The following is a 16,054-nucleotide window of genomic DNA, read 5'->3' as shown; positions in this document are numbered from 1 at the left end:
CTCATCTTCCCATAAACTTAATTTCTGATCATTTCACTCATTTCTTTATCTTGACCTCGATGAATGTACAGTATATACTTTGATCGTGTACTGTATGCGAGTATGCATGCCTGCCTCGGAGCACACAGGACAGATGTATCCTGTGACAGATAGAGACTGATTGCTTTGGGCAATGAGCTGTTAATTGAGCCTCAACAATTAATAGTTGAGGCTGTTAAAAGGGAAGTTATTTATTGAATGTCAGATGAAGTGGGGGCTTTTTCTGATTGCTGAGCCAAAGTTTAAAATGTCAGGAATAATACTGCGTTCAATTTCATTCAGGCTGTAAATACAAACAACCAAATGGGAGAGCCTGTTTCTGACAGCTTGATGAAAAGAACGACAGTAGTATCTACGAACTGGTGGGAAAATGCCTAACGAGCCACCTGCGTCACTGGCAGTTAGTGACATAAAATCCCGTAATGACTCTAATACAACCAATTTTCAGCCTCTGCTTTCACTTGTTAACGAGCTGATAGAAACACAAATGCTTATAGGCTTGGTGTAAATGAATAGCAGTCGGGGAACAATTTAGAAATAATGTGTAAATGCTCCCAGATTGGAATAACTGAAGGATTTCTCATTTTGCCCATTTTGCCAACATGGCATGAACTCATCATCACCCTATCACATTATCACTAAATATTGCACATTGCAACCAACTGAATACCCCTCTGCTCACTCCTCCCGATCCAAGAGCGAGGTAACACGAGCTGCTGAGTGCGAAACAGGCCATCCGAACCATACTTCATAACACTACTTTAGGGGCGATGGAAGTCAGACAGCAGCTGGAGATACCACAGTAAAAAACACGCAAGGCCCTCACGAGAGACAGTGTTTGGTTTGTCAGTTCTGAGCTACTGTAGAAACATGGCTGTTGCATTTCTGCTAATATATACCCCTACATGTTACACGCTGTGCCTTTAATTTGAGCTTTTGTAAATCTGCATGATACTTAAATAACAAGCCAATATATTGTCTAAATTTAAAGTAGTTTTAAGAATCTGCACTAGTTGTGACAATTTAGAAATGACTGGTAAATGGGCTCTGTGTATAGATTCCTGCAGCTGCCCTGGTTTCTATGAGCCTCTCTTTATGAAATATAATATATATATGTAAATAATATTATATAAAAAATATAAACTACTCCTCTGACACAAAAGACGGGGCAAAAGGCATACCTGTTTAAACTGGAAAGGTATGTACAGTAGGTCGGAGGACTGTTTGTACTGTGGCATGTATCGGCCTGCACCTGACTGCTGCAACTTATCGCATCGATAAATCTCCTCATCACCACCACTGGATCTGTATTTGCATCTGTGCAGCGGGGAAAATCCGGCAGAAAGTCGAGAGCTCACACACAAAAGTCACAGTAAGACATATATATTGGAAAGATCTTCAATAAAGGGAATCAAAAGCAAAAGTACTCATTATGCAGAACAAACCGTTTCAGAATAATATATACTATTATTATAATGTTTAATACTATATGTTTTAGTATATAGTACTATTATACAAATTTTGTTTTCGGCTACTCTTGAAGCAGTAGATGATAAGTTGGTTAAATAAAATACAGCAGTTAAAACCATAATTTTCACCAGGTAGGACAAGGTAAGCATGAATTTAATAATTATATGTTCAGTCAAAGTTTGCAGTTGGGTAGAACTGACCTTGGCGTCGAGGCGTACAAAGCAGCTTTGTGTCTTTCTGAGAGTTACTGTTGCACTTGCAAGCGGGCAATCGACAGTCTTCAACAGAGTTTCAGACTGAGGGAGAGCGACTTATTTAGACACATATGAAGGCCAGCTAAGTGTGGGTGACTTTGTCCTTCTTATCAAAAAGTTCACTTTAATGATGCCAAGGCATCAAGGTCAATACGGCATTCTCAGATAAAAACTAGACACAAATTAAATGAATACAGACGTGATAAAACACAGTTATTCCTCGCGTTTAGCAACAGCATCATCCTATTGTTGATGGTATTTGGTTTGTTTAGTCATTTGTTTTGTTCAGGTCATGAGGAGGGGAAAGTATTTACACTCTTTAAACCCACAAAAGAGACACTAAAGTTTCCCTGGAAAGCATTTCAATTCACATCATGGTGATGCATGATTACCAAACTAATCTGCAAGGGCATTTGTGTTGTCTCTGTGTTTTTTACTATCGCAACTGCTGACAGATGAATTTGATTCTGTGGTCTCTTGCCACAGAAAGCACTGGAAGGCAGCCACTGCTTTGTTTACTGCATTTTTTTTTACAGCTCATGCTCACAAATTGCATTATCAAATACTGTCCAACTCAGAAATGTGACAGACGGGATATAATCTCCACCCGAATTCTTATTCAGGTTATATAGTTTGTGCTGCATTCTGTCTACTGTCATGTGGTTGATTGAGTTCTGCCCTGGCAAAGCTGACCTTGTGGCTGTGAAACTGTGTGTGTGTTTTTCGTAACCTTCACTTGTTTGAACCCATCCCAGCTCTAGGGTTTTTGTGGGTGTGCATGTGTGTGTGTGTGTGTGTGTGTGCTGGCTGACAGGGGAAAAGGTAATCTCACTCTCCGCTATATAAAGGGTTGTCAGCAGAACTTCGACAACAGATCTTCCCCCACGCTCTCCTCCATCATCGTTTCTGCGACTGCTCCTCAGTAGCTATGACTTTCCCGCTGACGCTGCTGGGAGCTCTGCTCTGCTCCCTGATGGTTTCTTCTGAGGTCGTACCCCAGGCAGACATCGATGTACAGAGGGTAAGACACCTAAATGGGTGACTATGAGACTTAGTCACAATATTGATTCATGCTGCCTGTTAAATTCCTGCTCCCAACCGGCTAAAAAGGATTTGGCAAGAAAGTGACACATGATTATTAAATTGTCAAAGGAAGTTATTTGATGGCATGCACAAGATTTGCAAGAATATGTAAGAAAAGGAGTATTTGACTTTGACTTGTATATCCCTCCAGGACAGTTTGTTTAACAGCTATGTACTTGAGTTTGCTGTGCATTTGTCACATGTTTGCACTAAGTAAGTGACATTTAGGGGGAATAATGAGGAACCAACTTTTCTAAACCTGCCATCACATTATTGTTCACTAACAGACTGTTGAGTGTAAACATCTAAAGTTGTTTGTGATGACGGATGACCACTTGAAAAGAAAATTGAAGTTGAATTTGCCACTTGCTACTAAATTCAGACCACCGTGAGTGTTCCAGATGGTGTTAACGTTTGTCTCGTGTGTCCGCAGATGACAGGGAAGTGGTACCTTCTTGGATTTGCCACTAACGCCGAGTGGTTTGTGAACCGCAGAGCCAGCATGAAGGCGGGCACTGCCATGTTGACCGTAACTGCTGATGGGGAACTGGAACTTTCCTACACCAGTCTCAAGTGAGTGTGAGAGGAGGGAGAGAAAGAAAGGAGGTTAAAAACTACGGTGCTCATCTCACATTTCAATGTTTCCTTTTGCAGCTCCGACGGCTCTTGTTGGAGACTGAACAACGTAGCTAAGAAGACTGATGTGCCTGGGAAGTTCACGTACACAAGTGAGCATGAGTGCACCCACACATGCACGCACAAACACACACACATAGAGGCATGCGTGTAACAATAATTTCTGCCATCACATGATCTCTTTCGCCCTCCTCCCTTTGTCAGGCTTGGGGGAAATGAAAGACATGTGCATGGTCGATGTGAAGTATGACGAGTACGCACTGATTCACACCATGAAGAGCAAGGGGAGTAATGCCACCGTTGTCAACAAACTATATGGTAATGTTCTCATTAGCCATGATGCTACCCTCTGTCCTATGAATGTAATCTTCAGTACAGTCATGCGTACCGTAGCAGTACTAATATCATGTGGTCTGACAGGCCGTGCCGTGGACCTCAGTGCTGACCTGCTGGAGAAGTTCAGGCAGTTCTCCTTGGAGACCGGCATCCTGCCTGAAAATATTGCTTTCCTTCCGAAAAATGGTACGTTTCATATCAATAGAGGTTTTATGTTGAAAACAACCTCTGATTAAGAGAGATGTTTTGCCCTACTCTCCTTACTTTGCTGTTTTCATCCCTCTTTAGCGGAGTGCCAAGCTGCTTAGTGTTCTGCCACCGGTCATTGTCACAAGGCTGTCTGAAGACTTCAACGTTGATGAATATTTTACATCAATCGAGATCACTGCTGTGAAGTCAGTTCAGTTCATCTTCTCTGCTCTCTCAGATGTTGTATGAAGAAAAGCTTCCAGCGCAACAAAACATGATGTAAAGCCTGGTTTCAAAACACAATACTTTTCCTTTGAAGAATTAAAATGCTCTGCAGTGAGTAATGTGTCGGCTATGTTTCTTCCACAAGAAAAGTAAAATCCATATATAAATTTTTAAGTTTAACACAATATATCTCCTACTTCACTGAAACGTCCAATCTCAGCGGACCGTCTGTCAGACCTTAAGGACACATACGATGTGTTTTGATGAGTAACACCGACTGAAAACAACTTTAGTTTGTTTACAAGAAATACAAATGTACAACGTCAAATATCCAAGTGGCAAATAGAAAACAAAATGGCTAAAATACTTTGCTTTTATTATCTTTTTTAACAAATACGTTGAAGTACATCCATAACAACACAGTTCAGATTTCCGTTTTATCAAGTGTTTACATCTACACGCTTTGTACAGATTGGTATACAAAACAATAATTTACGTCCCATAGAAGTCTAGTTACACATAACTATACAACAACTTGTAAATGAAATAAATATAAAAACAGGAATAATCACAGGTGATAACAAAAATGTAAAAAGCCATAGTACAAGTACACCACCAGCACCTGTCTTCTGAAGTTGCAGAAAAGATATACATTTTCCCTTTCTACTGGCAAAAGTACATCTGTGAGTTCAATCCGTAATTTCATAACAGCAGCACCAGTTACACGGTATGATTCCTATTTAGGCCAGATACTTATATTTGGACACTGATGTGAACTTTGTTTTTTTTTTAACCTGGCCTAATGTCGGTATCATACCGACGTTTGTAGATGAGGTTTTCTTCTGTGATTTAACAGATATCATGTCAATTCATGTGAGAAACAAGTTTGTTTATGGAAAAAGAAACCGCTTGTCATCAGTAATAACTGTGAATAAAGTTTTTTTTCAAATCAATGGGATTTCCCCCTCCAGGTAGCATTAATGGATTAGAAATACTGTCAGTCAGGGCTTCATCTCTGCTGCTTCTGAACAACATACAGTACACTTACTGACTTGAGACGGACATATCATAGGTTTATGATAATCAAGTGACGGGGAAACGATGGCATCGTGATATAGGTGCATATGTGAACTGTTATTCACTACCATGACACATCCACTGTGAACTGAAGGATCGTAGACCGCTGTGCAGAGAGGGATTGTTGCTTTTCTCCGAGTGCCGCACACAGCCCGCCTTGTGTTTTTAACAACACAACCAAAAGCACTATGTTACAGAGTGGTGGGGTTGGAGCTCCAGGAAGCACAACAGATGTTTGTTTGTCATTCACTCTTCCTCTCATACAGACACACACATGACTCGATTACTGCATCCATCGTGATCTGTACCAAGATGGCAAGTGCTACTGGGAACAGGTTGCTAATTAAATTTTAAGTACATTTTAACAAAATGATGCAAATGTTTTTTGCAAATCACACTTCAGTTTTGAGACAAATAATTAGGACCTTTGTGATTGACAACTGATTGCTGCCTCCAAAAAAAAAAAAATGATGTATATCTACAAAAGAGACATCTGCACAATCTGCCATGCACACTGTCACCAGCAAAGGGACATGCAGTTAAAAGTGCAAATCTACAGAATGGTCCTGTTGCTATCTCGGACAGAGCGTTAATGTTATGTACACGTGTATACATTTCTGAACACACATTAGGCTGAGGATCAAAAAAAAAAAAAGAGAGAAAAACAACAGAACGGACTAAGTGCAGCACGCACACACGCGCCACATCGTTTCAATGTGACGGGTGGCGCGCTGAGGGTGCAGAGATTGGGGTGTGATGGTTACTTCGACATTGTTCTTGGTTGTGGCACAGTATTTGGCTCAGTCAGAGTCAGTCTGCCTGCACCACGTCCTTGTGGTGACGCATGATATGCTGGTTCTTCTCCGAGGGTCGTCGGAAGCCTTTCGAACAGATCTCGCAGCGGTGCGGATAGTCTTTCGTGTGAATGGAAATCACGTGTCGCTTGAAACCCGAAGCATCCCCGGTGCTGTAGTCGCAGTACTGGCACTGGTAGATTCGCCTTTCTTTTTGTCCTTTACCGATAACTACTGTCACACTGCTGGCTAAGCTGGCTGCACTGACTCTGCCGGCCGGGCCGGCGGCGCTGGACACGCTGGGTGCAGACTTTTTAGGCGTCACAACAGGAGTGTGCGTCTCTGTCCTCTTTGGCTCACTCTTTTCAGGAGAGGCCTGTTGCTCCTTAGTGTGGACAGACAAGATATGGCGACTGAGAATAAAAGGGTCTGCAATTTTGAAGTTGCAGTGCCGGCACTGGTGGAGTTTCTTGGTGCGATGGGCTACCGAGTGCTTCTTCAGTTCAGACGGCCGGTGGAAGCCTTTACCACAGATGGCACATTTGTGTGGATAGTCCTTGGTGTGAACAGATATGATATGGCGTTTCAGGTCACTGGAGTTGGAACTTTTGTGATCACAGTGGGCACAATGGTGGGTCTTATTCTCCTCGTGCGTTAGTCCGTGCTGAATTAGCTCCTCCTCCTCGGCGAAGGTCTGGAAGCAGCGCTCACATTTGTATGGCATCTCTTTGCTATGCTTCGTCTTGATGTGCGTCTTGAGATTGGAGGAATCGGCCGACTTGTAGTCGCAGTAAAGGCAGGAGTACGGCTTCTCGCCCGTGTGCGTGCGCATGTGTTTCTTCAACTCTGAAGGATGTCGAAAGCCTTTTCCACATTCCACACAGATGTGGGGGAAGCTTTTGCTGTGAACCGCCAACAAGTGCCGGTTGAGCAGCCCTTGCTCGGCCGTTTCATAGTCACAGAACTTGCATTTATGCATCTTGTTTGGCGTCGCAGGCGGCTGGCTCTTGGGCTCTCGATGGTGGTGCTGTAGTCGGTGAGAAAACAGCGCCGCCTGCTGGTGGAACTCCTTGCCGCACATTTCACACTCGAACGGGGCCTTGCTGCTCAGAGCGTGCACCTCCATATGGTTGTGGAGGCTGGCTTTCTTGTTGGTGGTGAAGTCACAGTCTGTACACTGGTACTTTTTCCTCGTCAGAACTTCCTGGTGGTGATTCTTGGTGTGGCGTTTCAGGAAGCCTCGTGACTTGAACTTTTTACCACAAAGCATGCAGGGGTAAACCGTCAGAGGCTGACCGTACGGGCCGATGATGATGGCTGCAGAGAAAAATGAGAAAGAGGGAGACGCAAATGACAACATGACCATAAACATGTTTGTCAAGTAAACTGTTGGTCTATTTAAAAGGGTAATATGAACCATATATTCCTTATCAATAACAATCAAATAAAAACAACTGATATCACTAATCTAATCACTCTTTAAGGTTGTTCAAAGATTGTTCTGGGATTGCAGATATTTAAGATCAATACCATCTGGAATCAGGAAATTCATACAATTGTAAACCAAAAAATGGAAAATCAACAAGTAAGATTTAGCCGAGTGCAGTAGCATATATCATGCACCACATTGAGAGGTTCTCAGTATTAGAAGCTAAGCTAACTGTCACAAAGGAACACAATAAACACCTGATACGCCTGTGTGAAGGACATAAGCTATGTAATCACCATCTTAAGTGAAGTGCTTATGTGAAAATACTGATTCTCCAGCTCGGGGAAAGGGTTGCTATGACATACAGCAATTAAAATTAATCTATGCGACTAATGAATAGAACTTTATTACATCTATTTGGGGTAAACTAATTGTTATATTTATCGGGTAATAAAAAAATGAATCTTCTTGTTATGATTGAAAAATGATTGTTAGGTGAAGCCCTACTTCTACATAATCATTATGCATGTACTACAGTGAATAAGTGGGATACCTGCAACACATTATTAATACAGTGCTGGGGCATCTTCACAATATTTTTCTAAATTATCAGGATAAACTAGTAGAAGGCAACTGAAATATGCTCGTTAAACTTTGGTTGCACCGGCTGCAGTCACGCTAAAGTCACAAGCTGCAAACCACAACAAACGCAATGCGTCGCTTTCTTTTTTTTTTTTTTCTGTATTAAAACTCTAAATGTTTTTGTTTGACTGCTGGTTAAACTGCACATTTAAAGTGTGGGTAAAGTAATTTGTTTGTAATCACAAGCTAGAGAATAATCGCTGAAAAACTATGAAAAGAATACAGTACTGAATTGTGAATTTAGACGGTTTAACCGCTTTCCACCATTTGTGTGTTCTGGATTTTTTGGGAGGGCCTGACCTCAAGGCTCGATGACTCCCTGGAGCCATCCTCAGCATGACCGGTCCCCCAACACCAAATCAAAACTAGAGCTCGGAGCATCAGTGGTTCTGCTGCTCGATCGGGAGTTACAACACGATGTACATAACACGGCCTACAATTAGCTCGCTAGCTATGCCCACCAACAGCTGACAGCTTCCAGATACGTGAACTTTACGTTGCTCTTACCTGTCTGTACCTGGCGAGGCTCCGACCGTCTCTTGCTCTTGTTACGTTGTCTGCCGATTTCATCCACCCCGTCGGATTCATCGATGTGCAGCAGTGCACTGGCGGCACCGTTTCTGTTTTCACAACTCTCGCTATCCTCCGCACCTGTGAGACCGACACAACGCCTTTAACACGGAAATAAACAACACCAGCATCTGTAAAAGCTTAAGCCAAGAAACTCAGGTTGATGCACAGGCTGCCAGTGTTGTTTTTTTAAGCAATTTAATAGACAGGGGTGCTGACCATAAGCAGCTGCCCAGGCCACAGGCATGAAGTCCTTGCTTAGAGACACGCTGTCATACGAGCGGTCGTGAGTTACTGGCTCTTCGCCTCCTACCACCACCTCCATATAAACCTCATCAGTCACCTTGGACCCACCTGTAGATGAGCCCAACATGTACAAAACCAAAACACTAGTAATGTTTAGTTTCATGACAGTTACGCCCCCCCATCGTTAGATCCAAGAGCTCACCGTGGTTTCCTTGATTGTGATGAGAATCCCCGACTGACATGTAAACCATCTTCTCTCGGAGCGTTTGGCCTGAAGACTCCGTTAACGCCACGCTCTCCGCGTCTCCATCGCTGATGTCAACCGATTCTCCTGCAGAATTTAAAACACAACTTCTAAATCCTCAACATTTTTGGCAAATCTGTCACAAAATGATATTTGTCAACCTGTGGAAAACTGAAGCTTCAAACTATTTCCAGGGTATCCACAGGGTTTCACCAAGTTACATTTAAGACTTTTAAATATCTCTTTAACACTACAAATTAGTACTTATTTTAAATGTAAGCAGTGAGCTAGATAGGAGCAGACTGGATTTTAATTAATTTGGTATACGTATATTCTTACACCATCTAAAAGCCCTTTCAGAAACAAAAACCAAATCTAATATTGTATCCTGTGGGAATCACTGGTATTCAGGCTATAATTAGGCACTTTGTTATTCTAATAGAGGTTTAAGCTTAACCAGTACTCACCCATGTCATCCTCCCCAGAATCAGCCTTGAAGATGTACACCTTTATCACTTCCTGCCCATCCTCATCCTTCTCCACCTCCTGGTCCTCCACAGCTCCCTCCACTGTTACCTCCGTTCCATCCTCCGATACCATTTTTCCCGCTTCGTCCACTAGCCACACACACACACACACACACACACACACACACACACACACACACACACACACACACACACACACACACACACACACACACACACACACACACACACACACACACACACACACACACACACACACACACACACACACACACACACACACACGTGTGAGATCTGCCAGCCATGAGCTGGTGACGGTGTTAATTCTACAACATGTGACAACTTAATACTTCATCACTATTTATGTTTAATGAAGATAAAGCTTGGATATAGTTTCACCATTTCAGTATATCAATGAACTCTAGGAAATGTATCACAATTCATATTTTGTTTTTGAACTAGCTTGTCTGAATATTGAATAAATATTACCCAGTCAAGTCTGAGATTAGGTACCATGAATTCTCTCAAAAATAGTCGGTTTAGAAGTAGGTTTGGTTTATTAATACAACAGAAAATCAAAACTGTGCTTAAAGTTCACTATTTCTGTCATCTCATCTCATCTCTCTGCATGTCCACTAACACACACACACGACAGTGTGTTTCATACCCATCCTCAGACCCGGTACCACTTAGGGTTTGAAATTATTGCAGAATATATAGAAACTGGCTGCTACGGGGCGACTGTGGCTCAGTGATCAATCAGAGGAGCGGTGGTTCGATCCCCGGCTCCGCTAGAACATGTGCAGGCTGTGGCTGCGGTGTGTGAATGATTAGTTAGGGCAGGTGGCACCTTGCATGGTAGCCGCTACCATCAGTGTATGAATGAGTGTGAATGGAGACATCTAGTGCTAAAAGCAGTTTGAGTCGTCAGAAGACTAGAAAAGTGCAAGACCATTTACCAGAGATGTTTAAAATTAGCATTTGTTACAATCTGTAATAGTCTACTAACTGTGTAGCTGGACAGGTGTCAGCTGTAAAGAGAGTCAATATTTTGAAATCTAAGTCAAAAGTTCTTCAAACAACAAAGGCACATTTAAAGTCAATCCCACCACAGCAGAGACGTAAACTTACAGGATATCATGAGATAGTCTCCACACCCATCTTGGTCGTCGTCCTGCTGCTCTGAGTCCAGCCCATCTTCAGGGATGTCCCCCATGGCGACACCTTCCTCGTCCCCCTCAAGAGCCATCACGCAGGTTTCAACGGCGACATCTTCATCTTCATCACAGTGCACATACTCGGAAACCACGTCCTCCACAGCATCCTGGATGACTAGCTCGTCTGGGGCAAACCTGTGAACTGCCATGCCTTCCCCCTCGCCTTCGGACACCAACACAGTCTCTTGAAGCTCCACAACAAACTCCTGCCCGCCGGCACCACCGTCATCTGGAAGAAACAGGATCACACCGTCAATCAGATGATTTGTGTGTGGTTGTTTCCTACTGACATATTGCAACCACAACATACCAAACAACACTTGTCCCATTATCTGGTTAATCAAAGAACCACTACCATGCGGTGTTACCGTGAACTCACACATACCCCCAAAAACAAACTTTGTGTAAACAAAGACAGATTCAACATAAGCATGGTCAATTACCCGATCCGTGTAATATTATTTTGGGCTCTTCAGAATGTATTGCAAGCCTGGTGACATCCTCATCCATTGTCCTCACACTGCATTTGTTACTGAACAGCTGAAAGCAGATGACAGAGAGGTTTAGATATTTGGTGATAAAAACTGTTGGAAACAAAGCGTAACAGAAGAACCGTGAAAACTCAAAAATCTCCGTTGATAAGTTATTCATTAACATGCTGTTACTTACCAAAGTAACTTACTAAATCTCACTTATTATTTAATACATGTATAGTCATTTTCCTTCAATATGATGCTCCTTAAAAGCAGACTGGACCAATGCACTGCAGCAGGTGACTTAAGTCAACAAACTGTATAATATAGAATGATACGTACTGACAACTGTCTTAAAAAGTTGGTTTTTTTTTGTACTGCGAATCTCAAGCAATTGAATCTGCATCCAAAACTCATGAACGCTCATGGTCCTTCATGTGATTTTAAACTATTTGAAATTGTATAACAGAAAAACACTTTACTTATTATTCATTGAATCAGCACTAGTATTCAATATCCTTCCATAATAAGACATGCATTTGCATAATACATATTGTATTAATATTAGGTAATTGTTAGTTGAAGCCATAGTAACTTCTGTTTAATAGCCCACTGTGCTTTGTTGTGGGTTCCTCTGTTCCTCTGTAGAGAGCCTCATTTGTTTTGGCTTTTTATTCCACACAAACAAAGATAGAAAATAAGATAAGGACACCTGATATTGTAAAGAAATGCCCTGGAGAGAAATCTGGCCTCACGGGGAAATAGAGCATTTCTAGAGGGGAAACACTCAACCGAATAAATTACTATTAAAGAAGATAGTTTTCCAGTGTTAGCTTGTGTCTGCAGCAAAGGACAGCAAGTGAAATGGCAAATTTGTCACTACCATAGCTACCAAAACTAAACAAATACTTCAGCCCAATTGGCACCAACATACCTTCACCATGGAGATAAAGGTGAGATAGCATGTGATAAAAATGTCTCCCTGTCTCACACACACACGGGGATGCAGAGATGTAAACAGTGGTGTGGACGATGCTGCCAGGGTGCCATTTAATTTACACTGAACGTACCATCCCCCACCTCCAGGTGGAAAATGATGGCACGGTTGTGAGGCGTTGTGGCGCACAACAGTGCATCAAGTGTGGTGAAAGATGAAGCCAACACATTAAAACCTACCATTGTGATCGGGCTGAGTTAGATACTCATTCATGTCAGACTAAACCAACGGTTACCGTTAACGGTAATGTCTTCAACTGACCACTGGAGCAGCGTTGCCACTGAATACACACGCACAGTCCCGATTGACGCGGACAAAACACAGAGATTGCACAGACATGTTTTTAGTAACATAAAACTATGAAATAGTAAGGGATGTTACGTTAGTTCTACAATGAAGCGGCTCTGTAGTAGCCAGCTAGCGGGAAAATTGCTAAACACACACACATACACACACTCGTTTTCCACAACAGATTTTCATTAGACAGCCGTTAGCGTCCGCCATTTTGTTAGCTTGATGTCTGGACGAATGCTAATTTTAACACAGATTTAAAATACCCCTTTGGCGATGAGGAATGGTAAATGCGCTTCTGTAGAATGTTGTAATGCACATTTACTGTTAAATAAAATTACAATAACGTGAGGCAGCGACGACTGGCGCCTACAAAAAACCCGCTCCTTTAAGCGGGCTGGCTAGCTAACCGGATAGGCCTGAATTACCAATTACGGCCTCTGTTGAGGCCCGGGCCTGAGAAGAAAAGGCCCAACCCTTTGCGGCCTCTCGGTGACAATGAAGAAATAAATTAAAATACCACATGCATGCAAAAACAAAGAAACACGCACACATGCAAACATAACTCTGCAAACGGGAGCAAAAAACGACCCGCGTACCAGATGTATGCTGCAGGGATGGCCTCCGTCCGCACCTCGGCTTCCCGGGCCGCCTGGTTCCCCCAGACTCGGGCAGGATTCAGTCGGGAATTTTGTGTTATTTGGGCGGGCCGGAGAGGCGCAGAGAAGGAGGGGTTATGGGTTGTTTCTGGAGCTCCGCTGAAAGCAAAGCAGGACGTCTGGAGCCAGATCTTGTCATGCTACAGCCCCCCGCTCCTCCAGCTCCGAGGCCGCCGTCAGCACGACACGTCACAGCCCGATAGCAGCAGGAAAATGCGGAAGGGTTGTGGTGGAAATCACACCGGCAGGCACCAAACAGGCCATAATCTGAGGACGGCTGTTCAGACGGGGTTTCGTCAAAACGTGCAGTGTGGCGTTAATTTTAATTAGTTTATGCCCCGAGGTTGGTTTAGCTAGTAATGGGTCGAGGACTGCTTCGGTTCCCCAAACAGTAGACTTGTATGCGACGGAGAGGTGGACAATAAAAAGTGATTAAACTATGACCTCCAGACGGAGAGTATCCAACATTTAAACAAACCGCAGACTAGTTTTCCACCCTGTCACAGTATCAGTTTAATCGCAACTGTAGTTTAAACCAAATTGTTTCTTCACAACAACCTCAACCTCCTGGTCAAAAATAAAAAATGGTTTTAGAATTATTTTTTATAAAAAGACCATTTAATTGCAAGTTAATGACTGTACTTTAATAGAGTATTTCACTTTTAATAGAGTATCTATACATTTTTACTTAAATACATTGATCTGACAGTTTATTTACAAATTAATATAGGCTATTAAATACAAAGTGTTTATCTACTTTCAACACATTTGTTTAAAATCAAACATTTAACAAATGTGGAATAGTTAAAATTATCCCCCAGTTAATAGTAGTAATAATCAAATATCACAATATATACATCGTACTGACAGGGACCATTCTGCTGCATAATGAGTACTTTTAATTGTGTTACTTTAAATACATTTAGCTGATAATACTTCTCTACTTTATAAAGCAACATATTCAAAACCAGACTTTTGCTTTACGTTTTACTTAAAGGATCTCAGACCTTCAACTAGTGATAATAAACTACTGGCACATGAGTTATTTGAAGTTATTTTAAAAAGTATGGCTTTATTGTAATGGCAATACAAAATATGATTGCTAAACAAAAACTTTGTGGCTTTTCTCAAATGTTTACATCATTTTACTATTACAGGCCTCTGAGTGTATAGTAAGAATATTCCCAAACCTCATGTGTTCATTCACTGATCAGCAAAGATTCAGATGAGCGGAAAACCACTTAATTATCGAAGACAGATTTACTGATCAAACAAAACATGATTATTGCCAATACCAACAGTCAGTACGAGTCAATACACAGAAAACTCCATCTGGCAGTTATTTTAAGCAGATCCTTCTTAGAGGAGAGATCCGCTGCTCCTCTTCGCTGGTAGAACTCACTAGTCTTTGAGTTGTTTTGTGCTACGGAGATGCTGCTACAGCGAGTCTTTACTGCTGTCTACTGGTGGAAAAAAATAGGACATATGAAGTATTGAATACAGTCTGTCACTTGAGAAGCTTTAACTGTACGTTGGTAATGGTACCTCACTTAGAACCTTCATGATTTGTGAACCAATGCCGAAACCTGGTGAAAAATTAACTGTGAAGAGTACAAATAACACTTAGTTCATGAGTGTGTGTAAAAATGCCCCTTCAGACTTTCTCTGTAACTCATTAACCTCAACCCTCATTATATGACAGCACTTGAGGAAAATCTTACCACAAAACTTCTCCTGTATGATGTATCATACCTTTCCAATCCAAAGGTCGTATGTGAAGTCGTACAAAGCCAATCACAGTGTGCCCTAGAGGAAAACCCCATGAGTGAAGAGTTGAATTTTAAGCGTTGACCTATTCCTTAAGGAATACGATTTCTAAATTGTAAAGTTGTGTTAAGAGAAATGTCTTTACCTTCTGAGCTCTGCTCTTTTGGGACTTCAGCAATAAAACAGTAGGATGATCATCAAAGCCGTCTTCAAGTAGATCTAGTGGGAAATTGATTTTATGAGAATGTATGAAGATTTAAAACATTAAAAGTTAAAAGGTTAAAGTACCTTTCTTGGTCAGCGTGACTTTGTCCATCTCCATGAATTTTGCAAAATCCTAAAAGGCAAAAAGAAAGAAGAAAGCGGTAGAATTATAACAGTTTTCTTTTCAAATGGCCCAATCTTCCTATTGTTGGGTATTCACCTGAACAATAAACTGGTTCACAAATGCACTTCACAAAAAGGGACAGAGCCGACTCTATCTGCGGAAGAGACTCAGGTCTTTGAGAGTGCAGGGAGCACTCCCGAGGACCTTTTCCGGAGTGGTCTGCTGGGGCAGCAGCATCTCGACTGCTGACAGGAAGAGACTCAACAGGCTGGTTAAGAAGGCCAGCTGTGTCCCGGGATGTCCTGCACCCGCAGTGTGTGAAGGAAAGATACCACAGGTCCTTCCTTCCTCATACTGCACAATCAACACTGCTCCCAATACATGCACATGCCATAAACAGGAAAATGATTGCATGCTGATGCATGATGTTGTTTACTATCTCCTTCTCCTGCGGAAAACTGAAAATTTCCCCACTGTGGGACTGATAAACGATTATTTTATTATGTTATTTTAGCTTGTTAAAATATTAGGCTTTAACATTTGGCTTCCCTGAAAGAGTCGCATGATATCTGAGACATCGTTGGTTTCAGCTTTCCGTAT

The 16,054-nt window shown here is 42.0% G+C and overlaps 2 protein-coding genes across 3 annotated transcripts; one reads left to right on the top strand and one right to left on the bottom strand.

The window, feature by feature from the left end:
• The first annotated feature begins 2,516 nt into the window (after positions 1-2,516).
• LOC142959952 (lipocalin-like) lies at positions 2,517-4,126 on the top strand. Its single transcript, XM_076101475.1, has 6 exons — positions 2,517-2,784; positions 3,280-3,419; positions 3,501-3,574; positions 3,687-3,800; positions 3,903-4,004; positions 4,107-4,126. Exons 1-6 carry the CDS (start codon positions 2,692-2,694, stop codon positions 4,124-4,126), a joined length of 543 nt encoding a protein of 180 aa, XP_075957590.1. The 5' UTR covers positions 2,517-2,691.
• A 465-nt stretch (positions 4,127-4,591) lies between these two features.
• On the bottom strand, positions 4,592-15,722 carry LOC142959864 (zinc finger Y-chromosomal protein 1). 2 transcript variants are annotated; one of them, XM_076101356.1, is made up of 11 exons: positions 15,551-15,722; positions 15,415-15,463; positions 15,272-15,345; positions 13,300-15,165; positions 11,383-11,479; positions 10,854-11,168; positions 9,702-9,851; positions 9,193-9,321; positions 8,964-9,098; positions 8,682-8,825; positions 4,592-7,420 (listed from the first exon to the last, which is right to left on the bottom strand). In XM_076101356.1, the coding sequence occupies exons 5-11, from the start codon at positions 11,447-11,449 to the stop codon at positions 6,120-6,122; spliced, it is 2,241 nt and encodes a 746-aa protein (XP_075957471.1). In that variant the 5' UTR covers positions 11,450-11,479; positions 13,300-15,165; positions 15,272-15,345; positions 15,415-15,463; positions 15,551-15,722; the 3' UTR covers positions 4,592-6,119. The 2 variants fall into 2 exon arrangements, with proteins under 2 accessions (XP_075957471.1, XP_075957472.1); XM_076101357.1 differs by lacking the exon at positions 8,964-9,098 and having other exon boundaries at positions 15,551-15,721.
• Between the last annotated feature and the right edge of the window lie 332 nt (positions 15,723-16,054).

This window comes from Anarhichas minor, unplaced genomic scaffold (genome assembly GCF_050575085.1).
Source record: "Anarhichas minor isolate MPS153535 unplaced genomic scaffold, ASM5057508v1 ptg000027l, whole genome shotgun sequence".
NCBI classification, from domain to species: domain Eukaryota; kingdom Metazoa; phylum Chordata; class Actinopteri; order Perciformes; family Anarhichadidae; genus Anarhichas; species Anarhichas minor.
The sequence above is the reverse complement of the archived record's forward strand: the minus strand, read 5'-3'. Positions and strand labels throughout refer to the sequence as shown.